Raw genomic sequence first — 25,854 nt, forward strand, 5'->3', positions numbered from 1 at the left:
AGAGCTTATATTATATTTTTACATGCTGTGGAGCCATTTTTGGGAGCATTTCAAGTTGCTATACATCAATACAACCATTATAGCCCAGATTTTAATAATATGTATTCATTAAGTGCATAGTAATTACATAAATTGCAAAAAAGTGCAATAAACTACAAAAAAATTGAAAATCGTTTTTGATTTTTTTAACATATATTTGTAGTTAGAGAAATTTAAGAGTCTTATCCCTCAAAACTGTAAATACAAAAAAGTTGCACAAAATAGTTTCCCACCACAGGAAATTTATTTTGAGTGTCTTCATAGTTTTATTTTTGAAATACACCAATTTTTATACACTGCAGGAAAAATGAAAATAAATATTATACTGCAAATTTGCAAAAACGCAGCATATGCATCAAAATAAACTATTTCCAGCAGTGCAATATGAGTCCTAAGAATCCCAGAAACGACACAGAAAGTCATAAAGTCAAAGATAACTTTTAAAAAGAGCAGTATAGGCCCTGAGGCCCTGATCGCAAAAAAGACTACATTTCCGCGAAAATGACGTCACTTCCGGTTTCGGGCAGGTAATGGCGGAAATGCAAAAGTTCGCGCTGACGTCTATTCCAACGTAGGAAGTGTTTTGAACAGCTGATCAGATCGGTAAAGCGTGTTTCTGGAATATTATGTTTTTGTTCCTGCAAGCGCTTTTTATGCAGTTTTTGCAAAGCTTTATGTGGAAGGAAACCGTGACCTAGGACAAGCTGATGGCATCAGATGTAAGTACAACTCCTCCGGTTTCATATGCAAAAAAAATTTTTGCGCTAGCTTACGTGGTTGCAGTGCTACTGGGATTTAAAAATAGTTACGCATAACAGAGCGTTCCCGCTCCGATCGGCTCTAAAGGGTTAAACACATGTGCATATTTGCAGTGTGTAGCAACAAGCAGCTGGCAGGTGCGGGTCAGTGCTACATTAACTCCCAGTTGGTGTTTGTCAAGCTATTTGCATGTCCTGGAGGACTCCTCAATCCATCACAGCAGGAGACCATGGTGTCCTTATTGAGCTCCAGAGGGGCATTTATTCTTCCACACAGCCCAACCACTTCCAGTAAATTAACATCTTCAAAGTGGGTTTATTCTCAGAATGTGTGCAGTGGGATTTGGTGACAATATGAACCCTCCAGTCACTGCTGAATAGAAATCCACAGCGTATTGCTGCTATTTGTGCCGTCTTCACTCTGCTCTTAAGAGCATGGGAATCTGACCATGTTCATCTGAGGAAGAAAATAATGAATTGTGGGATCTTTCTCTACTGGCTAATAAAAGGAAGAGCCGCGTGGGGGTAGGGTTCTTCTTATTCCATTAAATTTATAGGATCTCCATCAAAAACAAAAATAATAGGGGTCAGCTGATGTGCTGAAGCTACAGCAAAAGGGGAGCATCTTCCAGCACAATATTTTGAAACACAGTTTGCAGTGTGAGGCCACAACATCTGGAGGAGATCACCTCAGACTAAAGCCTGGCTTATTTTGTCCAGAACTGCAGAATGAAGGAAAAATTTTGTAGTTTAACATGTAGTAAAATCCAGTTTCTTCAAATATTTAGAGACCTGTACGGCACTGCAGTCGTGCATAAGCTCTGAGTGTTTGTAACTCTGCTGTATCTATGATGTACAGGTTTCTGTGTGAAGAAAATTATCCTAGTCAGCGTCCTCAATACATTGCAAGGAAGGACTTTTCAAAATAAAATATTCATATGCAGTGACTATGAAACCTGATGTAATATACTGTAAATGTGCACTTCTTCTACTTAGTATGCAAAACACTTATTTCATTAGACAGAATCAGATCCAGCACTGTATAAATATAATTATCTGCAAAAATATATTTCTCTGCAATGTTCCAGTACTACACCTTTATCAGAAAACAAAAGCAGCGAGAATCTCAAGTGGTTGCACTCTTACGGCCAATCGCTTTTCCCATGTGCTGTAAAGGTATGAATGAAGAATACAGTTTTAACATGTTTATAGTTAGAAATTGAAAAAACTCCAAGAACACAAAACTCACTCTCTAGGCTGTATTTACTTTTAGCAAAACAGTATTATATTTTGTGTATGTTCATTTTGTTTTCTTTGCTTGTTTGAATTTTAAGCATACCTATATAGAAAAATACATTTTACAAAAGCTTGAACTTATTTGCTCTTAAGAAAGACATAAGAGGTCCTTATTGAGAATATTTAGAATTCCCATATATAAGTCCCTGCATGATGACTAGCTTTGAATAGCTCCATATAGGATTATTATCATTCTGACCTTCAGGTCAATCTATTGACCTTGAAGCAGATGTGATGTAATACTGTATTTTTTGTATGTTGACAGTACACAGCACATTTGCAAGAATCACAGTCTCTAAGGCTTTTTGTCAAATGAAATCGACCAATAAATCACTGAAATGACCTTGAAGATTTGGTGGCTGTAACCCAAATTTTAATGGATTGTTAACACGACCCCAGGATTGTGGCCTATATATTTATTTAGGAGTACATGGATATTCACATATATCTCAGATCATCTACAGGAATCAAGTGGAGAGGTGGAAAAATTATTTACATAAAGATGGAGGGGTCACAGAAAACTATAAAACATTAAGAAGTAATTGATCATTGGGGCCCTTAGGAGCCAATATTTGAAGATATTAAATCCAGTAAGTCCTTCCTGTTTGAGTATTTTATCACGGCCTGCACCCTGAGGTAATGAGGTGATGAACAAACTTCATGGCGAGAATAAATGAAATGACCTGCTATCCTGTTGTTCAGTGATGACGCGATGAATCCTACTTCCGGGTCTAAAGTAGTCTGCGTTTAATATGGCTTTTGTGTTGTTAACATGTTTAATGTTATGTATTTTCTTCTATTTGATCTCAAAAAGCTCCTAAAACAGTCAGTGATCCCTGTTGACCTCTCTCGGCTTTTATTACCACTAATCATTTATTTAAGCTCAGTTTTTAAAACCTTAGGATGTAACTACAGCCCAGCCCATGCAGCAGTATATGAATGACTAACCTCGTATTGTGGATGGATTATCTCAGTTGTTCTCCTGGCTGAAGTTTGGTCCTTTTTCCTGCCATGCGATTACATTTGTTCCTGACCACCGAGAACACTCACGTTAACTTTTATCGAGTGGAAAAAAGGTTAGCTTGTTTATATTATGCTAACATAGCTGTGTCGCTAGCGGTCACGTAGCACATCATTATATACCAGCTAGCCCAACTTCAGTAACCCTACAAACGTCACTGCTGTTTAGTTTTCTGTCTTCATTTATGCTGGAAGTGATAACAGAGCTGTACGTTTTAATTTGTTTCCAAAACCCCGCAGTCAGGACATGCTATATTATATTTAGATAGAAGCTAGCGAGCTAACTCCCTGCTAACTTCTAACTCCGTTAAATGTCATAAATTCAGTTTTCATGGATGCCTGGATGTTAAACTCAATTGTTACACCTGGTAGAGCAGAACGCTGATCATTTTATTAAAGATGAAAGACTTTAGATAGTTTTTCAACTCTCAGTAATGCCATAGTGATCGTTTGATATATGGACCTGCAGCGGAGTTTAGGTCCAGACACGGCTAGTGACGTCAGACTGAACAATCGGATTGGATAATCTTGATCATTCTTACGTATTCAGCTTTTTTGTCAATAGCCACACTGTGTCATATAAATCACTTGTGGATGGACAAATAATGAAGCTGTTGATGGGAAATCTTTTATCAGTCTATGGACGAGAGAACGGATGAAGTTTCATGATGTATTGCACGGCTGTCACACAGGTGGCTTATCTTGGGAAGAGGGGAAAATTTTGTTACATGAATTGATTTTTGATTTTTTTGGTCACAATTGGCAGAGCAATTCTTCTTATTTTCCCTCTTTTGTTCTAAAATACGAGCTTGCAGGTAAGTCAAGTGCTGCAGGAACAGTTAATCTTTTTTTTTCAACAAGCAAGCTGCTTTGTTACCGTGAATTATGGTAAAAAGTTAACTGTGCAGTCGTTAACAGCTAATAAGCATTTTCATCTTCCTCTTCTTCATCACCAAAAATGTGCAAAAGGTAAAACGTGTGGTGACACAGCTTCGGCTACAGAAACGATGATGTTCTGAGACTCTGCTGCATTGTTTTCCTTTCGAAACTGGAGTGCTAAATATGTAATGATGTGCTTCGGGCTTATGCTATCCTGCACTAGTTATTGATCCCAGTGAAGCGATGAATAGGTCAGACTCCAGTCTTAATTGGTTCATCAGTACCTAATAATGGAGACACACACACCCTTCAATCACTCTCAGTTTGTGGAGGAACAAAGGCTCTATGCCAAGACTATTAATCATCTGGAAAGCATACTGTAATTATTTTTGGATGAAAGCAGAGGATTAATAGGCCCGAAGTGACAAGTTTCAAAAAATCCTCCTTCGCCTTTCTTCCTTTCTTGCTGCTTTCCCACAGGGCCACAAAATGCCAATTCTGTTATTCCAAGCTTGTATTTGGCAACTAATCTATTCGCTATTATGGCATTTTAAATATGGACATGTTATCTGTTGTCTCAGCACAAAACCTTTCAATCATCTCTCGAAAATATCACCAGCAATAAACCTTCACTTCTGTCTTGATGATTTCTGAATAGAAAATCTTGTTCACTTTTTCTCCGTGTTTTTTTTTTCTTTTTTTCCATCATTACTTCCACCTCACTTTTATTAATAAAGTGTCTATCCAAAACATTGAAAGAAGATAGAAGATAATGGGTACTTTTGTTCTCTGTTTTCTTCAAGATGTTCCCACACTATTTCAGTAATGTTGAGGAGGCAGGTCCATGACTGATAGCGTTCCACTATGGGGCGCCGTTTGTAAACTGAAACATGCCGAAATTAACAGCAACATTTTTCCACATTTAGCTCTAAATCTTACAAAAACATGTTTTTTCGAGTCATTTTTTACAACATTTAGTATAATATTTGTAACTTTTCATATTTAAAACAGGATTTTAAATGTTAAATCTAAATGCTAAATGTTAAATGTAAATATTATATTTAAATGTAAATGTTAAATGTTAAATGTAAATATTATATTTAAATGTAAATGTTAAATGTAAATATTATATATAAATCTAAATGTTAAATGTTAAATCTAAATGTTATATATAAATCTAAATGTTAAATGTTAAATCTAAATGTTATATATAAATCTAAATGTTAAATGTTAAATCTAAATATTATATATAAATCTAAATGTTAAATGTTAAATCTAAATGTTATATATAAATCTAAATGTTAAATGTTAAATCTAAATGTTATATATAAATCTAAATGTTAAATGTTAAATCTAAATGTTATATATAAATCTAAATGTTAAATCTAAATGTTACGGGAAACTAAATATTTAGCTAATATGCAAATTTATTGTACGGGTCAACGGAAATACCAAAATAAAAGCTTCAAGAAAACCTCCCGCGCTAAAGTGTGCCGGTCGCGGTCAGGTTCTGTGTTTGCGCTCCTCTTACGGTCACTTTTGACTGCCATGAGCTGCTTCGACTATTCCCTACCAGCATGTCCAGCGATTTAGCTGAAAACATTGGAAGAGCCGTTTTGTCGGCCATCCAACGATTCAGCGGTAATGCACCCTCGACCTCACAAACGCCGCAGCACTTGGTAAGTTTATTGTATAGCATTTTGGACGGGTTGATAGCAGTGTTAGCAAAACTAGCAAAGCTAAATTACTTAGCTAGTCCTCAATTATTTCATTTGGTAGGCAGCAGACAGAGATCGAACATCATACAACTCTATTTATTTATTTGGTAGGTAGGTAACAGTCGTTCTTGATGTAAATGTTTCCTTAGGAATCCAGCAATGCACCTGGACCAAGTAGACCTGCCGTCTCCACTGGGATACCATACTGCTCGGTAGGCCTTCTTACACATATCATTTAGCTGACTAATTTTTGTTTTTTCTTTGGTGTAATATGTCACCTTAAATTAAATCCTGTCAAAGTAATGATTCTGATTCTACATACATTTCATCTTCTTAGGGGTCCATCACTAGCAGTGTCACATCACCACCAACAACATTCACAAGTTTTACGTCATATTTTATTACTGTTTTTGCTGTGAAGTGTCTTTTGATTGCTCACTTTCATATTTTAAAACTATTGATAAAATATTACTCTAGCTAATCTGTCACAGTACAATTGCCTCAAATTACCCATCTTTTGTTATAGAATTGTGCTCATTGAGATTTTCTGTGCCGTGTTCTAGGATGGTTACCAAGGAAGGCTTCAGATTTCCAAAGAGGAATTGGAAAATGTTCTTTCCCTGAAAGCATCTTTTACTGAAGCTGCATCTATCCTTTCCATCTCCAGGCCCACTCTGTATAAGTTACTGCAAGACTATAATATCTCAGAGTCAAAATTCAATGTAATCAGTGACCATGAGTTAGATCAGATAGTGTCCCAAATAAAAACTGAACATCCAAATGTTGGAGAAGTGATGCTGATGGGTCATCTGCGTTCCAAAAACATAGTGGTTCAAAGATGGCGCGTAAGAAAGTCACTGCGGAGGGTGGACTCGGCTGGTGTTCTATCCAGGAGAAGAACTGCAGTTGCTCGGCGAGTATATTCTGTGCCTCATCCAAATTTCATATGGCACATAGATGGAAATCACAAACTGATTCGTTGGAAGTTTGTTGTTCATGGTGCAATAGATGGATACAGCAGGATGTTGATGTTTCTTCAGTGCTCCAGCAATAATCGAGCTGAGACTGTGAAAGCCCTCTTTACTGCAGCTGTTGGACAATTTGGCAGACCCCTGCATATCAGGACTGATCACGGAGGAGAGAATGCTCAGATTTGGGAGGACATGCGAGCAAGCAGGGGTGAAAGCTCTGTCTTAATGGGAAGTTCTGTGCACAACCAGAGGATTGAGCGTTTCAACCGAGACTTAAACAACAACTGTAGCCGCATTTATGCACCTATATTTTATGAATTGGAATCACTTGGTATCCTAGACTTAGAAAATGCAACAGACCTATTTTGCCTTCATTATGTGTTTCTACCACGAATCAACCGCACTTTGAAGGAATTCAAAGCTGGATATAACAATCACTCTGTTTCCACTGAAGGTAATAGAACTCCCATCCAGCTTTTTGCCTGCGGAACTCATGTGTCTCATCGTCACAACCCAGAACTTTCTACAGCAGAGGTCTCCATACCCTCCTTGTCAAACTCTGAAAGTAGGTTTGTCCCATTAAATGACAGCGATTTACAAGAGCTATATACAAGCATTCACCCTTTTGAAGAAGACAACAATAATGGTAAAACATTGTTTCAACGAACACAGCAGTATATTTTTAACAAACTTGTAAATGTGTGACCTCAACCACAGGATACCAGTGATGTTCTAAAGAGTGATGACACTTAATATTCTTAAATGCTGTACAGCAAATGCAGTTTTTGTACTACTGCAGAAGCCCCTCCCCTCTAGCAGTGATGCCTCCTGCCACATAAGGACTCAGAGTTAATGACTGACAGTGACTCATAGGCTATTCAGAAGGCTACAACCACTTTTAGTTTATGGGTAAAACCAGTTATTCAGATTGAAGTAAAGATCAAATTCACACTGTAATACAGTATAACAGTGAAAATTATCAACACGGAACAGTCAGTCTTTAAATCAATTCACAAGATTATCTACAGTATTGTTTTAATCATTGTAAAGTTGCAATAGTCTTAATAAATGTTGCTGTTAGATGTCTAAGTAATCCTGGCTTGTTCTACAAAGCATGTTTAGTATACTCTGTGCATAAACTGTTTTGAAGTGTCCTTGTTTAAAAAATAAAAGCTTAATAAAATTATTGTATTACACCAGTGACTTTATTGATTTGTCGTTGAAAATACAGAGTTAGCATTTTTATAAATCTATTGAAGCTTTGAAAATTATTACATTTCAACATTAAATGCAGTCAGAATTTATTTCAACTATCTTGTATGAAGCAAAGTTACTTGAAACTACAATTAATGAACAGGATTAGAGTTAACAAACCCACCATTTTAATTTCACTTTTTTTGGAACATGTTTAGATGGTGCTGAATAAAGCTCCATTCATGAGTGGTACTAAGAAGCAGTAATGAAAAGCATCATCATCAGCCATTGTTGTTTCATTCACAAAAAGCTGAAGCTCATTTGCACATGTGTGTGCAATCGGGAGATGTTTGCTTTCATCGTGAATGAATGTTATTTTAGGAGCTGGTTGAAAACCTATGGCTGGAACCTTGCTGCTCCCGGTGGCAAAAGCCAAGATGTGACCAGGCCTCAAAGCCTTCACAAATGCCTCTTCATCCTTGGTAAGAGTCCTTTCTCCAAGTGAGTCTCTCAGCTCTTCATCTAAAAACAAAGAAAAACCACCGTTAACCTGGGGACACTAAAATAGTTAAAGCTTGAGCTAACAACTAAATGATGGCTAATGTTTTTATAAAAAATACAGAGGTTCTGTCTTTGCCTTGCTTGTCAGTTGTAAGCTATCATACATCTTTATTCCTGTTTTGTGTGCGCGCATGTGACATAAAAAGACAAAGTTTTACTTTAGTGTCCCGAATTGTTTCATGGCCAGACTACATTATGTGAATTTCTGCTTACTTTCGACACACTGGAGAAATTCCCGAAATTTGACCACCATCAGCTCCTCTCTAACTCTTCTGTTGCTCCCAAGGACAGAATAGCTTGGCCTGAGAACCCCAGCAATTAAACTGGCTGTCAGATCTTTGTCCTCCCCCGATAGGTCAAGCAGAACACGCAAACTGGGGTTCTCTCTCAGGAGTGATAAAATCTAGACAGAAACGTTTAAATAATGGTTAAATTCCAGTTTTAAATATAAAAAGTAGCTCACTCTAAATGATTATAAAATAATGACCAATTGATACAGAAAAAATATAACTCTCACTCCATAGTAGGACAAGCCATCAGTTAGTTGATCGAAACAGCTTTGCCGTTGCAGAACTGCAAGGTATAGAGCTGCATTTTTCACAAACAGATCTTTATTGGCCATGGTGACTGTGAGTGGAAGACCTTCAACTTGATATCGCCATGAGTCGCAGCAGCTGACTGCTTCCTCCAAATCATGTTGAGTTGTTGCATTTACAACCTAAATATTTAAGAAAAACACTTTAAATGTTTGTTTTTTACCAGTGTACACAAATACTGCAGATGGTTCATTTTAATTGGACTCGAAACGTTTTTGTTTTGGTTTATTTGGCTGTATTTCACCAATATTTTTTTTTTTAACAAAAAGGAAACAAATTGAAAATATAATACATGGAATTGCCTCTAATAACCAAAAGTGTATTTATTATTATAAAAGAAGACCAGAAGACTTGTGAATATAGGAAATATTACAATATTCTTGTTATAATATTGCAATTCACCTTTTTCAGATTCTCTCTTAACTCAGGGTCACCTATATCATCCGGTGTTAGGTGTACTTGAAGAATGTCTCCTGACACAATGTAGTCTACTACATGTGGAGAGAGAAAGGCAGGTGCTTCTCCACCTTGCACTATTATCGTGGACAACATCCTGCCAATGGTTCGATATACTCCATTTTGCAAGTGTAGGATGTTAAATTTCAGTGTGCATCCATTTGGTGTAGCTGAAAAATAACACACAAAAAAGTATATTCTGTACAGACCCCAAACTGATATCTTGAGATTGACAGACAAAAATGTATGACTTTTTTTTTTTTTTTACTGTTTCAGACACACAGAACATAACAGATTTATTATCTGTAGTCATTTATTAACTTGTTAATGTTCTGTCAAACAATGTTCAGATCAGGTGGTTGTTGCGTTTGTAACATTATAAAAACGAGTGTCGTCAACAAGCCTTTAGGCCTTGAGTAAGTAAGTAAGTTAGTTAGTTTGACTGTGAAATCCTATTACCTTCAAAAGCACCACTGTCCTGAAAGATGGCCTTCACCAGTAAACGGAAAAACTCCCGCCTTGGCCCCCCAAGGTCAGCAGCATCTTCCTCTGTATCATGTTCATCGCTTGCAAATGTGACATAAAGCATCTCACAGCTTTCTGCAAACTTGGGTCTCTTGAACTGACGCAAAGCAGTCGACCACACATTGGCTCGACTGATATGGAGTTGTCTTGTTCCTGGTGTAATGACTTTCTCACTATGAGCTCTAAGAAGACCTTCAATTTCTTCTTTGCTGAGCTTCTTAAAAGACCTATATAAAAAAGGGACAATGACAAACAGATCTTGGGGAAAAATGGAAATTTGCTGTACATTTGACTCAAGTGCACAGAGTTACAACATATAATTATGTTGTGATAGTCCATATTAAATTAGTCAGAAATGAGCAATTACCTTTGTAATTGTGTAACTGCAAAAAAATGATGCAAGTAAAGATGCAAATAAAATATTCAATTATCAAAGGTTACTTTCAAATCTTACCTTGAAATATGAACTTCACTCTGTCTATCAGACTCTTCTAGGAGGCTACGCTGAATTGCCTCTTCAAGAGCTTCATCTTCCTCCAGAAAAATAGGGCTAAGTAGATAAGAGATATTAGAAATCATAAAACATGTCAGCCTTGAAGAATTTCTCACACTACATCATTAAAAAAAAAAAAAAATTAAATGTAAATCCTAAAGTTGCAGTCATTCAGCAAAAAAACCCCAAACATGCAAATTGGAAACTTGCATCAAAACAATATCCTAAACAACATCTAAAATGAAGGATTTCTTTAACCCCTAGACAACAGCTTACACAAATTCTGCCACATTATATGGAAACATCTGCTGTCCCTCTGCCTGTCCCTCATTTTCACTCTCTTGAATGCAGCTCTCTGTTTCCTGATGCTTGGCCTCACTTTCACCTGGTGTTGTAGACAACGCATGATGCACTGAACAAAGGAAAGAAGGTCAGCATGACTTGCTTCATAATGTTAACAGAGCCTTTATACATCCTTATATTAGTTTAAGTGAAAGTTGGGCACATATTCCTCCTTGGCTGTAATCACCTGTGATAATTTGTAAACATTAAAATGGTAAATGGCCTGTATTTGTATAGCACTTTTACTAGTCCCCCCTAAGGACCCCAAAGCGCTTTACACACCCAGTCATCCACCCATTCACACACTGGTGAAGGCAAGCTACAGTTGTAGCCACAGCTGCCCTGGGGCAGACTGACAGAGGCGAGGCTGCCATATCGCGCCATCGGCCCTTCTGGCCAACACCAGTAGGCGGTAGGTGAAGTGTCTTGCCCAAGGACACAACGACCGAGACTGTCCGAGCCGGGGCTCGAACCGGCAACCTTCCGATTACAAGGCAAACTCCCAACTCTTGAGCCACGATCACCCCAATCGGACAAATTAACGATGCTCTCATCAAACAAACCCCCCAGGAATTATTACGCACTGCAGTAACAAAATCTAACTGGTCAACGAGCTTAGAACCTCACTAGGTTTTCATTCACATCCCATACCTCGTCTTCTCCGGCAGACTGGACTTTCAAAGTCACTATCAGACAGCTCTTCTGGTTCCTCCTGAGGGAAAAGAAAGCATGTTCTACATAAAATCAAATACAGTTGCACCAAATCACTGGTAACACAGAGGCACATGGCTGCACTAAAAACTGTTTACACCTGCTGAAACTGCAATATTAATTAATACAATTAATAAAATTATGTTAAGGGAACAGACTCACTTTTTAGACAATAAATATTTCTGCACTGCAATATAAAATGTTTACCTGTGCAGGTTTTTGTATCCCTGCCATTATATAGAGGCAGGTGGTGGAACAAATCGAGCCAACTTCTTGGCCACCCCAAAGAAAACTGCTAGTAACATTTGGTTTCATTAGTCGTTTACATCCTCTAATTGTACTCAAATACTCAAAAGGGAATGTCTGGCCAGTTGACAGTGCAAATGTTCTTCTGAAGATTGCTGCTATTTCTTCTCTAAGTTGTGCTTCAGACCAGTCAGATGTAAAGGAGATCTTCCCAATAAGGCCATCTTGTGCTAGTTTTGCTCGTGAATCTCCTCTCGGTATGAGAAACGTTGATGCTGAAGACAAGGGCAAGCACACAACATCTTTTGTATAGTGTTTGCAGGTCTTGTTTTTTCTCACAAAATGTGAGCGCGTAGCATGAGCTTGAGGAACTGATGGAAGAGGAACCTGAAATGAATTCAAACACAGATACAGATAGACACCTATGCATTACAATACATCCGTAAGGTTTCTGTTATCTGTTCATTAAAAACAAACAAACAAACTGTAGACTCAGACCATCTTACTATTGTCTACCCATTACACAGAAAACTGAACCTTTTGTATCTTGTAGATTAGCATTTGGTGATTGTTGGTCAAGTTGGTGATTCAGTTCCCAGGTGCTCTAATCTAGAGCTCCCAATGAGTTTATCCGTCTATGACTGTGTGCGAATGTTGGACAGAAAAAGTGCTTGTATTAATCTGTGCATGTGAATGGGTAAATGAGATCTGTTGTATAAAGTGCTTTGAGCACTCAATTAGAGTAGCAAAGGCCTGCAATTAGGTCAGTGTGTATTTGGACCCTAACAAGTTTTATTTTGTTGCCCGTTTACTGAAACATATTCCAATCAAAATTATATCATGGACATGATGTGCAGACTAAGCTTTAATTTAGGGTATCCATATTAAAATGATGATGTCATTACCAATTAAGCAGATAAAAGGCCTGGAATTGATTTGAGACGTAGTGTTTGCATTTTGAAAATTTTACTGTGAACAGACAACATGCGGTCAAAGAGAACATAACAGAAAAAAGAAAATTAAGAAATTAATACAGCCACTACAGTGACCATCAAAACGATGAAAAATATTGACGTAAAATTTATTTTGCGACACCACAGAACAAATGATAGCGTATAATATGAAATGATAGATGTTTTCATATCGTCATATCGAACAGCCCTAATACAGAGGGTTCACTGCAAGGTGCAAGCCACTCATAAGCCTCAAGAATAGAAAGGCTAGAATGGACTTAACAAAAAAAAAAAAAAAAAAACATCTAGTAAAAGCCAGCTAAATTTTGGAAAAACATTCTTTGGACAGATAAAACCAAGATCAACCTCTACCAGAATGATGGCAAGAAAAAAGTATGGAGAAGGGTGGAACGACTCATGATCCAAAGCATACCACATCATCTGTAAAACATGACAGAGGCAGTGTGATGGTTTGGGCGTGCATGGCTGCCAGTGGCACTGGTAGTGTTTACTGAATATGTGACACAGGACTGAAGCAGCTGAATGTGTTCAGAGACATACTTGTCTGCTTAAGTCCAGCTAAAAGTAGTCACATTGATTGGGCAGCATTTAATAATAAAGATGGAAGATGACCCAAAACATACAGTCCAAGCACCCCATGACTTTAATAAAGTAAAGAAATAGAATATTCTTGAATGGCCAAGTCAGTCACTGGATTTTAACCCAATTGAGCATACATTTCAGTTGTTGAAGACTAAATTTAGGACAGAAATGCCCACAAACAAACAGCAACTGAAAGCCAATGCAGTAAAGGCCTGGCAGAGCCTTAGTAAGGAGGAATGCCAGCATCTGGTGGTGTCCATGACTTCAAGACTTCAGGTTGTCATTGCCAACAAAGGGTTTTGAATAAAGTAATAGAAATTATCATTTTATTTTCAGTTATTTAATTTGTCTAATTACTTTAGAGCCTCTGAAATGATAGGATTGTGTTTACAAATTAATTTTTCCCTCTCACATTTTTATGCATTCATTTAGTCCAACCCACTGAATTAAAACTTAAAGTCTGCACTTCAACTGCATTGGAGTAGTTTCATTTTTAATTCATTCTGGTAATGTACAGAAGCAACATTAGAAAATGTGTCTGTATCCAACTACTTATGAACCTGACTGTATATCAAAACCAGTCAGCTAAGATAAGATAACATACCTTTATTAGTCCCACAAGGGGAAATTTCATGATAAATGAATTAAATGATATGTGTAAGAAGGCCTACCGAGCAGTATGGTATCCCAGTGGAGACGGCAGGTCTACTTGGTCCAGGTGCATTGCTGGATTCCTAAGGAAACATTTACATCAAGAACGACTGTTACCTACCTACCAAATAAATAAATAGAGTTGTATGATGTTCGATCTCTGTCTGCTGCCTACCAAATGAAATAATTGAGGACTAGCTAAGTAATTTAGCTTTGCTAGTTTTGCTAACACTGCTATCAACCCGTCCAAAATGCTATACAATAAACTTACCAAGTGCTGCAGCGTTTGTGAGGTCGAGGGTGCATTACCGCTGAATCGTTGGATGGCCGACAAAACGGCTCTTCCAATGTTTTCAGCTAAATCGCTGGACATGCTGGTAGGGAATAGTCGAAGCAGCTCATGGCAGTCAAAAGTGACCGTAAGAGGAGCGCAAACACAGAACCTGACCGCGACCGGCACACTTTAGCGCGGGAGGTTTTCTTGAAGCTTTTATTTTGGTATTTCCGTTGACCCGTACAATAAATTTGCATATTAGCTAAATATTTAGATTTATATATAACATTTAGATTTAACATTTAACATTTAGATTTATATATAACATTTAGATTTAACATTTAACATTTAGATTTATATATAACATTTAGATTTAACATTTAACATTTAGATTTATATATAATATTTAGATTTAACATTTAGATTTATATATAATATTTAGATTTAACATTTAACATTTAGATTTATATATAACATTTAGATTTAACATTTAACATTTAGATTTATATATAATATTTACATTTAACATTTAACATTTACATTTAAATATAATATTTACATTTAACATTTAGCATTTAGATTTAACATTTAACATTTAGATTTAACATTTAGCATTTAGATTTAACATTTAAAATCCTGTTTTAAATATGAAAAGTTACAAATATTTTACTAAATGTTGTAAAAAATGACTCGAAAAAACATGTTTTTGTAAGATTTAGAGCTAAATGTGGAAAAATGTTGCTGTTAATTTCGGCATGTTTCAGTTTACAAACGGCGCCCCATATTCCACTGCCTGTTTTTCCATCCAGTTATGCTGTTATCATTGGCATTGTGCTCTGAATCAAGTTTATTATAGTTAACTAAAACTAAGCTAAAAGCTGATTGAGGATTGTCACCTGGAGAACAGTCCAGACAGCAGTGGTTTGTGTACTTCTTCAAGCAGTATTTATAATTTACTCAATTCAAAAATAAAAATAATTTGAGATAATGGATTTCTAATTTCGATGCATTACAAGCCATTAACATGCTGCATATGACCAAACTGGCATTGCATTTTGCCTCCGTTTTCTCTCCTCAAACATATGGTGACTTCCTGAAATGACACTCAGTAATCGCGCTTTTTGAACCCATGTAGGAAGAGTCACTTATTTTCTCTGTTACACGGCTATGGGCGATCGTGGCTCAAGAGTTGGCAGTTCGTCTTGTAATCAGAAGGTTGCCGGTTCCACCCCCGGCTCGGACAGTCTCGGTTGTTGTGTCCTTGGGCAAGACACTTCACCTAACGCCTACTAGTGATAGGCAGAGGGGCCGATGGCGCGATATGGCAGCCTCGCTTCTGTCAGTCTGCCCCAGGGCAGCTGTGGCTACAACTGGAATTGTAAAGCAGTCTCGAAAAGCGCTATATAAATGCAATCCATTATTATTATTATTATTATTATGTAATAGAAAAAAATGTGAAATTTGCTGTTGATTAATTTGTTAATTAAATAATTTGTTTTCATGTTTCCTTTTTAAATATTCACCATCTCCTGGATGGTGTTTCACATACTTTACTGAGCACACCTGGAACCACCAGCAGTAAGTGTGTGTTTGACAATCATGTCAGCTGCTCTTAGAGAAACACGGATAAATAAGTTTCTTTGTATTCTGGTAACATTTATTTTCTCAAAAAGTACAGATTCATCTTCAACACACAGCTGGACACAATGCATTCTCACTGAACTGAGTTTTGTATTTAATATTCTGTAAAGCATCTAGAGCAGTGAAGCTACCATGATATCTAACCAGATTCTTAATCTGGATGGCATTACCTTGGCCTCCAGTAATGCTGTGAGGAACCTTGGAGTCGTTTTTGACCAGGACATGTCCTTCAACGCACATATTAAACAAATATGTAAGACTGCTTTCTTCCATTTGCGCAACATCTCTAAAATTAGAAATATCCTGTCTCAGAGTGACACTGAAAAACTAGTTCATGCATTTATTACTTCCAGGCTGGACTACTGTAATTCATTATTATCAGGATGTCCAAAAAACTCACTGAAAAGCCTTCAGCTAATCCAAAATGCTGCAGCAAGAGTACTGACAGGGACTAGAAAGAGAGAGCATATTTATCCTGTTTTGGCTTCCTGTTAAATCCAGAATTGAATTCAAAATCCTGCTCCTCACATACAAGGTCTTAAATAATCAGGCCCCATCATATCTTAATGACCTTGTAGTACCATATCACCCAATTAGAGCACTTCGCTCTCGCTCTGCAGGCTTACTTGTTGTTCCTAGAGTATTTAAAAGTAGAATGGGAGGGAGAGCCTTCAGTTTTCAGGCCCCTCTTCTGTGGAACCAGCTTCCAGTTTGGATTCGGGAGACAGACACTATCTCTACTTTTAAGATTAGGCTTAAAACTTTACTTTTTGCTAAAGCATATAGTTAGGGCTGGACCAGGTGACCCTGAATCCTCCCTTAGTTATGCTGCAATCCGGTTGTTCAGTGATGACGCGACGAATCCTACTTCCGGGTCTAAAGTAGTCTGCGTTTGTGTTGTTAACATGTTTAATGTTATGTATTTTCTTCTATTTGATCTCAAAAAGCTCCTAAAACAGTCAGTGATCACTGTTGACCTCCCTCGTCTTTTATTACCGCTAATCATTTATTTAAGCTCAGTTTTTAAAACCTTAGGATGTAACTACAGCCCAGCCTATGCAGCAGTATATGAATGACTAACCTCGTATTGTGGATGGATTATCTCAGTTGTTCTCCTGGCTGAAGTTTGGTCCTTTTACAGCATCCTGCCATGCGATTACATTTGTTCCTGACCACCGAGAACACTCACGGTAACTTTTATCGAGTGGAAAAAAGGTTAGCTTGTTTATATTATGCTAACATAGCTGTGTCGCTAGCGGTCACGTAGCACATCATTATATACCAGCTAGCCCAACTTCAGTAACCCTACAAACGTCACTGCTGTTTAGTTTTCTGTCTTCATTTATGCTGGAAGTGATAACGGAGCTGTACGTTTTAATTTGTTTCCAAAACCAGTCAGGACATGCTATATTGTATTTAGATAGAAGCTAGCGAGCTAACTCCCTGCTAACTTCTAACTCCGTTAAATGTCATAAATTCCGTTTTCATGGATGCCTGGATGTTAAACTCAATTGTTACACCTGGTAGAGCAGAACGCTGATCATTTTATTAAAGATGAAAGACTTTAGACAGTTTTTCAACTCTCAGTAATGCCATAGTGATCGTTTGATATATGGACCTGCAGCGGAGTTTAGACCCAGACACGGCTAGTGACGTCAGACTGAACAACCGGATAGACGTACGCTGCCGGGGGATTCCCATGATGCATTGAGTTTTTCCTTTCCAGTCACCTTTCTCACTCACTATGTATTAACAGACCTCTCTGCATTGAATCATATCTGTTATTAACCTCTGTCTCTCTTCCACAGCATGTCTTTATCCTGTCTTCCTTCTTTCACCCCAACCGGTCACAGCAGATGGCCCCGCCCCTCCCTGAGCCTGGTTCTGCCGGAGGTTTCTTTCTGTTAAAAGGGAGTTTTTCCTTCCCACTGTCGCCAAAGTGCTTGCTCATAGGGGGTCATATGATTGTTGGGTTTTTCTCTGTATCTATGAAGCGCCTTGAGGCGAGTTTTGTTGTGATTTGGCGCTATATAAATAAAATTGAATTGAATTGAATTGATGCTACCAAGCTACCATTTTTGTACCATTTAGAACCATCATAATGATCAGAAACTCCAACAGATCAACTCTTCCTCAACCACCACAACCAATACTAAAGCTCAGCAGGCCAATGCTGTCTCAACACTGCATATTTCAAATACTTCCACAGTGGTGCACGATTACCTGCAGCTGAACAAAGGCAAAAGAACTGTCAGCCTAGTTCACAACTCTGCTTGCATCAATAATGGAACAGTTCAGTCAACAAAATCAGCTTTGATCAAGTTGGAACAGAAACACGCTGCTGACGTCTACAAACACTGCCAGCAGACTCTCTGCTATCCAAAAACTCAAAGCACTTTTTTATTGCCGGCTTTTCAGCTGCTGCTTTACAGAATCATACTGCAATACATTCTCTATTTCTACCCCCATGTTTCCTAGACATGTTATCTGCTGCTAATAGCAATTTTATACAAGAAAAGTCAAACTCTCTTTAAGAACAGCTGATGCTATATACATAACAAATGTCAAGCTTGAATGTTTGTTCTGAAATGTGGCAAGCGCACCTTAAACTTTAACAACTTAAACTAACATGTTGCGCATAAAATACTGCTAATCCACAGGATGTTAGCATGTCACTGTTAGCATACTGATGTTAGCACTGAATTTAAAAGACTAATGCATCAAGCATGAATTTGAATGCTTCTTTGTTTGTCTGTTTGTTTCCGGTCACAGAGAGCATTCAGTGGGACTTGACCTGACCTATATTATGAATAAACCTGTGCGCGGTCAGGCCTTCTTTTGCGTTAGCATACTGGACAAAATCTAAAACCCCAGGTAGAAGTAACACGTATCAAGATGCTGGTTATCCCTTGATCCAGGCTTTCTGCTTTAAACTATTTGTGCACTTACATGAAAAAAAGAGCATTTAATACATCATGTACTGTGCTTCTTCAAAATGATCCCCAGGAGTGCCACCTACTTCACTCAGAGACAATATCAGATGATGGTGATAAAATGATTGTGGGAATAGGTTAATTGGATAATCCAAATTGCCACTAGGTGTGAATGTGCGAGTGAATGTGAGTGCGAATGGTTGTCTGTCCATGTGTGTTGGCCCTGCGACAGACTGCCGACCTGTCCAGGGTGTACCCCGCCTCTCGCTCCCCCTATGACAGCTGGGATAGGCTCCAGCGCCCCCCGCGACCCTGAAAAAGATAAGCGGAAGCGAATGGATGGATGGTGATAAAATGGTGATAAAAATCTATACAGAACATGAAAAGATAAAAGTAAAATGCAACACTGTTGCAAATAAAATGAGAAATTATTGCTTCAGAAACTCATTAATCTGGTGAGAGCTGGAAAATAAACACCTCAATTCACGTTAATGATTTTATCGTTGCGTGCGCTCCCACTTTATTTCTAAGGTAACGGCAGCACAATAGAGCCCTGAAACAAAGTGAAATTAATTTTATTGATTGAAGAGGTATTCTTGGTTTGTGTGCTGTGGTCTAGTAGCTGCAAAAAGATTCTTAGCAGCAGTTTAAAGTCAAGTATAACAACATTTATAAATACATAGAATAATTAGACCAAATAAATGCACGCATGTTCCAGTGACAATATCGCACACAGTTTGTCCTTCATTCAGTCGTTTCAGTCCAAACATAAGTCATATTTCCCCAGGAGAGAATCTACATGACACTCAGAACATAAAAGCACGCATAATTGGAGCATTCAGGATGTATTTAATTTGAAGTGACTTTTCTGTTCAACTAACCCTACAGAGTTACCATCTGTTTGTTTCGTACTAACCATTGAAGGAAGTGTTTAACTCTTTGAATGCTAAATGACTAGTGGCTAACCTTTATTTGCTAATGTCTTCTTTGAGGCAGGGCCAAAAATCTACACGTGGAACTGAAAAAACAGGCTTTATGACGGCAATGAAACTGAAAAATGTTAGCATCAATGAAAGCTTAATGCTTCATATCTGGCAATACAGTCAAGCAAACCCTCCATGGTTTTAATTGGCATGAGCCAAAGGTCCCTAAAAGGTCTTGTGTTTTTGTTGGACTGTCCTACTATAGGATAAATCTTTGTAGTCACAGCTACTAGTGGCCCTAAACCAAAAACAGTGTGCTAAAAAGTTGTAAAATGACTTCTGTTGTTGATAGTACAAGCGGCAGAGTCTTCTGCCAAACCAGAAATTGTATTCTCAAAATTAAATGTTTACGTTTTAAGGGCAGCTTAGAAGATTATGTAAATTTAGACTCTTTTTTTTTTAACTATTTTAGTCCAGAGGACGATGACAGCGTTTGGTGACAAATCCATACAGGTGTCTGATGATCTCAGGCTCAATATAGCTCTCCGTCTCTGCTAGCACCAGGAGCTGCAGCAAATTGATGTGCAAATTAGGACACGCGGCAGCTCAACCCAGGTTAGATTTCTTGGCACCCTTCGTTTCCTTTATGAAATCAGTTTCCATGACGGAGTCATATTAGTACAATACACTGAGCAACAGTCCAGATTAGTCTCAACATGCTAATGAAGTGATGCATATTTAACAACCGCCCTGACTTGCAGTGCTGTGAATGTATTATAGAGCTCCCACCTCCCAAATGTGACTTATCCGGTTGGGCAGAGAATATTTTTACATTTAAATGTAAAAAAAAAAAAATTAAAAAATGCCATGACAATTATTAGCTTACTGCATAAGCTGAAAACTTATATTATGAAAAAGTTATTGAACGGATTATGGTTAAAAAATATATACATATAATGATGAAATCAGTCTTGTTTCATTTTTTTCTTCCTTTATTTCCCAAGAGGTCACCACAGCAGATGGATCCACATGTTTGATTTGGCATAGATACACGCCTCCCATTTATCCACCAGGCTTAGGACCAGAACTGCACTGGTACACTAGCTTGTTCCCCTTTCAAATCAGAGCATTTGCATGTAAAATAACTCATACAGTACTTTTGACACTGCTAGAAAACAGGATTAAAACCCAGGAGGTGTAATTACACATTATGTGCAGGCGCCTTTCATTGCTTCCATTTCATGTAACAATGCAAATAACATGTGCCTTCTTAGGGTCCACTGAGTGCAACCGCTCACTTCTATCACTCACAGAATATAAAAAAAAGATCCTTCAGAAGATGCAGAGGTGGACTCCATTATATGTGCTTTTGACAGCTTCCTCTTTATTTCTTCTCATCCTGTCAAGAGTGCTAGGAAGAACTTCGGGGTCAGTCAAGTGGGTCTTGAAACTCTTCACTTTTATCTTTGCACTTCGCAAAAGTTTCCACTGCAGTGTCATTCTGTTTCCCCTGAACACCCACACAGTCCACACATTTCAAAAAACTATCTCAAGTCTGTAGTGCCTGTTCAAAAGCCCCAAACATCTAGAAACATATTAAAATAAACACTGCATATTTATCTACAGGAGGAGGTTGGAGATTCATCTCACCTTAGGCATATGTGATAAGTGTTTGTGCTTCAGCTCGTCGGCAACAGAGTCGACAAAAGGAACATCCTTATGTGAGCGTCTGCGTGAGAATTTACAGGAAATATATCAAAATTAGACCTGCAGTTGTATTTTCTTTTTCATCTTTGTTTCTGGCTCATCCTCTCCCAATTTGTCACAGTTTAATTAGGAATTTAATCTTATTTAAGGCAAAGTCTGCAGTCTTTTCAGAGCAAGGGAAACTCATGTCTGTCAGACGTGTCCAAAAACAGACTTAGATGGCATCAAGTCTCTGTCTTTCACCCCGTTCCAAGTCGGAGGTCCCTATTTCCCAAGCATCTCGCTGGCATCTTACCAGCAGCATTTGTTTGATTGTCTTCACTTTCAAGTAGTGTTTACAGCCAGTTCTGAGGAATATACAGAGTGTGACTATATGGAAAAAGAAAAAGCAAGTCCAAGAAATATTAAAAAACAATAAAATTAGAAAAATAAATGAGAAGAAAAAGGTACAAAAAATGCTAAAAATGCAGAAACCAATCAAATGATTTCTACAAATTGTACTATGTACATTGATAACTGTTATATTTTTAAAAAATCAAAGTGTAATGTGTACATGTGTATTTGTAGCAGATATTTATCCAATGTGTATATTGTACAGTCTGACTGCTGCTGGGATGAAGGACCTCTGATAGCGCTCCGCCCTGCACTGTGGCTGTAGCAGTCTACTGCTGAAGGAGCTGCTCAGAGCCTTCGCAGCCTCATGGAGGGGCTGAGAGGACATTAGCTTGGCTAACATCCTCCTCTCACTCACCTCCTCTGTGGAATTTTGAGAATTGGCCAGGGCAAAGCTGGCTCTCTTCACCAGACTATTAAGAAATGTCCTGTCCCTCTCCATGCTGCCAGCTTCCCAGCAGACAACAATATGAAAGATAGCAGAAACCATTACTGTGTCAGAAAAGCTCCTCAGTAATGTCCTAAGACCTCAGCCGATATAGCCAACTTCTACTCCCCTTATATAGAGTTTGAGTGCTTTCCAACCAATCTAGTGCAGCATTTTAGGTTCACTTATTTAAAATTTAGTCTCTAACTTCAAAAAGTTTATAGACCCTGGAAATCAGACAGTCTGAGCAACGAGGAGCTGAGGAGTTGGGTGAAAAGGCTGGCACGTGAGGTGGAAATCTGGAGCATAACAATGTACTAAGTTAGCAACTTGGAAAGATTACTTCTCTCGAACAATATTACCACACTGAGGAATAAATGATGAGCCAGGAAATGGGTGGAGGGGCTGGTCCTTAAATACAACAGGGAGGTGATAAATGGATACAGGACAGACCTGTATTCTGGGGAACCACTGTAAACTGGTGAGAAAAGCACGTTTAGGAAGCCATTAAAAGTCAAAACGTTGTTGTAGTAAAAGAACACACACATAATTGCTTTCTTTATTGCAATATTGATTGATTATGATCAATATTTCTTGCTGACATCTGTTTTTGCTACTGTACCACAGCCAGGTTTGACTGCAGAAATAAGAATGCTTTAATCTTGTTGTTGGCTTTCCAGCTGCTAAATAAAACGAGGACATTAGTTGTATAAATGTATGTTAACATTAGCCACAGTCAGTTGCAGAGTGATTAAAGCAGCTGAAGTGAAACCTTCAGAGGAGCTGATTTGACAGTTTAATTGGCTCTTTTTAATCACTTGAAATGCCAGTTAGTATAATTGGTGAACACACTGAAATAACATCAGACTGTGATTAAAATCTCAAGTTAAGTTGTCCCATAGCACCTGATAGACATCTGAAATTTTTAAAGGTTCTTTGCTCACACACCCAAGCTTTTTTTTTTTTTACTGGTGAACCAAATATAACAATATAGAACAGCAGAGTTATGGTGACAACTTCTAAACAAAGACTATTGATTTAGGGCCTGTATAACTTTTTTGGCAAACCACATGAATCTAATAAAACGAGCATTAAGCAGCTGGCAAATACAAAAAGTGACTGGTGGATTGCAAATTAAAGCTCAGCAGCAATACAGAAAAGTTCTGCTTTAATAAATCTAACACGTTTTCTCTTTCCGTCTTTTACCATCTTGTCCTGCAACCTCAAAATGATTAAAGCCATACTTTGTCCTGGAGACCTACCTCTCCATTCTTGCCCTGTTTTAGGGTCTTTAGAGGATAACACCCTCTAGGTTGGAAAGATCGGTCACAGAGAACATATAGAATATAGAGTCAAAATAACCAATATTGCTCCCATCAATCAAACATATAGTATAAATGTGCAAAGTATAAAACTGAAGACCAAAAAAAAGAACCTGTCAAATAATTGCTTCAAGACACATGCGTCCATCACCATCTTATCAAAGCCAAATAAATTATTAACATATCAATGAATATAAAAGGTTACATGAAGCTGTGTTTAAAAGGGCATAAAACCAGCTGCAGAGTGATGCAGTAGAAGACAGAAGTACAAGAACATGTTTGTCTTGGAGCACACAAGAAAAAATAAAAGATAATGAAAGGATGATTTTTTTTCTAATCTTTATTTTAGGGAGTTTGGTGTTTTGTCATTTGGCAGCACCTTCAGAGCATGTGTGAGTTTTAAATTACATTTTCTCATTTTTCCCTGCTCGGAACAAAACTAGTAATTCTCAGATATGTTAACAATGAGATTTGAAACTAATCTTCTGTATTGACTAAAGGCAGGTGTTCAGACTACTCAGCTGCCCTTCCCCTGGGCCTGGTTCATTACTAAGATGTGGTTTGCCAGATCCCAAACCGATAACCCATCACTTATAATGACTTAGCCTCAGGTGCAATTGTCCCTTTCCTAGAGATTTTACACACACAGTCTCGTTTTTAATAAAGCATAACCAGTTTCATGCTGCAAAAGTCAGCAGTGGTGGGATTTGACCGCTTAACCTTTACATTGAGCAAATCCAACACCTTAGACCACAGATTATTTGCTCAGAACTTCAATATTTAAGAAAGAAACAATAGTTGACGTCATTGGCTTGGCACCTTTTAAAGAACCACACATATTTCAGTAGGTTTGAAAACTGAATATTATGTTAATTGTATTACTAGCACAAGTTGGTGACATTTTCATTGGAAAATTAATGAATTTATGGCATACATCTGCTAATTGTTCATGCAGTTCCCCTTACTATGGCCACTGTTTAGGGCCGTCCACACAGGAAGTGGCTAGCATGACGACCAGAGACCACAGAAGGTCGATGGCATTCAGTGACTCGAATATTTGGTGACAGCAGGTGAAATATTCGCCGGCAACATGAAACAGATCCCAAACAGAATTGGGTGTGACGAGTTCCAAAGTTCCGTGTTACTGCAATCACATTACATTAATAAGTAATGCAGTAATATAATGGTTTTTGCACTAAATTCAGCAATAAATTTACTAATGTGTCATCAATCTGTCATTGTACTCCAGCTGTCTTAACACCACAGATTGAAAGAAAATCAAACAAACATGCTTAGTGCGCTTGTGCTACAGTTAGCTGATTTCAGTTGTTGTGCAGGAGGAGGATAATGGTGGAGCGAGCTACAGCAGTTGAGGAGTGTCGATATGGGCATTATTTTATTTCTACTGCCTGTAACGACAAAAGAACGGTGGTAAAGTGCTGCATGCAGGAAAGAAACAACTGGATAATACTGCTAACACAAATTCGGGTCTTGCAAACATCTGCACAGATAGCATGCTAACAAGAAGTTAGCCAAGAAGTCCAACTTATGACAACACTGAGTGCATGCTGAGCCCAGCCCAGCAACTAGACCTGAACTTCAACAGGTAACAAAGGCAGTGATGAGTAGTCAGGCTGTCAGCATTGTAGCCTCTATTTGTCCATGTATCTACAGTAGAATCAGTGCAGGCTGGTTTTTATCTTCGCTTTGTGATGTTGGTTTTGCTTTCATGTGCATAAACTAGAAGAAAAATTGTAAAGCATTTGTGTTGATGTGTGAGACTGTAGCCTTGAGTTTATGTTTACTGGTAATTATGAGACAATGCGTGTCAGGTCATTTAAAAAGAAAATTACTTTTATTACTTTTTTAAAAAAGCAACAAGTAATATATTATAGCTGGCTAGTAACAGGTTAGCCTTAATTCTTAATGACACAGATTGAAAAAGGTCCTGAAAACATCACTCTGAGATTTTGGTCCATACTGACATAATAGCATCGCACAGGTCCTGCAGACTTTTCAGCTGCACACCCATGATGCAAGTCTCCTGTTCCAACACATGTCAAAGGTGCCCTAAGTCAGGGGTGTCCAACTCCAGGCCTCAAGGGCCTGCAGGTTTTAGATCTCACCGGGATCAACACACCTGAATCAAATGATTAGCTCATTACCAGGCCTCTGCAGAACTTCAAAACATGTTGAGGAGGTCATTTAGCAATTTTAATCAG

At 38.0% G+C, this 25,854-nt stretch overlaps 2 protein-coding genes across 3 annotated transcripts; one reads left to right on the top strand and one right to left on the bottom strand.

Moving 5' to 3' along the window:
• The first annotated feature begins 394 nt into the window (after positions 1-394).
• Positions 395-7,845, top strand: LOC146702660 (uncharacterized). 2 transcript variants are annotated; one of them, XM_085465637.1, is made up of 3 exons: positions 395-758; positions 5,860-5,922; positions 6,274-7,845. In XM_085465637.1, the coding sequence occupies exons 1-3, from the start codon at positions 747-749 to the stop codon at positions 7,384-7,386; spliced, it is 1,188 nt and encodes a 395-aa protein (XP_085321763.1). In that variant the 5' UTR covers positions 395-746; the 3' UTR covers positions 7,387-7,845. The 2 variants fall into 2 exon arrangements, with proteins under 2 accessions (XP_085321763.1, XP_085321762.1); XM_085465636.1 differs by lacking the exon at positions 395-758 and adding an exon at positions 5,377-5,671.
• Positions 7,846-7,863: 18 nt separating this feature from the next.
• On the bottom strand, positions 7,864-14,547 carry LOC146702661 (uncharacterized). Its single transcript, XM_085465645.1, has 11 exons — positions 14,284-14,547; positions 14,033-14,095; positions 11,767-12,192; positions 11,500-11,560; positions 10,783-10,918; positions 10,468-10,563; positions 9,948-10,240; positions 9,435-9,658; positions 8,954-9,154; positions 8,650-8,839; positions 7,864-8,397 (listed from the first exon to the last, which is right to left on the bottom strand). The coding sequence occupies exons 1-11, from the start codon at positions 14,383-14,385 to the stop codon at positions 8,090-8,092; spliced, it is 2,100 nt and encodes a 699-aa protein (XP_085321771.1). The 5' UTR covers positions 14,386-14,547; the 3' UTR covers positions 7,864-8,089.
• Between the last annotated feature and the right edge of the window lie 11,307 nt (positions 14,548-25,854).

Source organism: Copadichromis virginalis, linkage group LG8, assembly GCF_057382275.1.
Source record: "Copadichromis virginalis isolate Kocher_CV1m ecotype Utaka linkage group LG8, C_Virginalis_male_GT1.1, whole genome shotgun sequence".
Classification (NCBI taxonomy): domain Eukaryota; kingdom Metazoa; phylum Chordata; class Actinopteri; order Cichliformes; family Cichlidae; genus Copadichromis; species Copadichromis virginalis.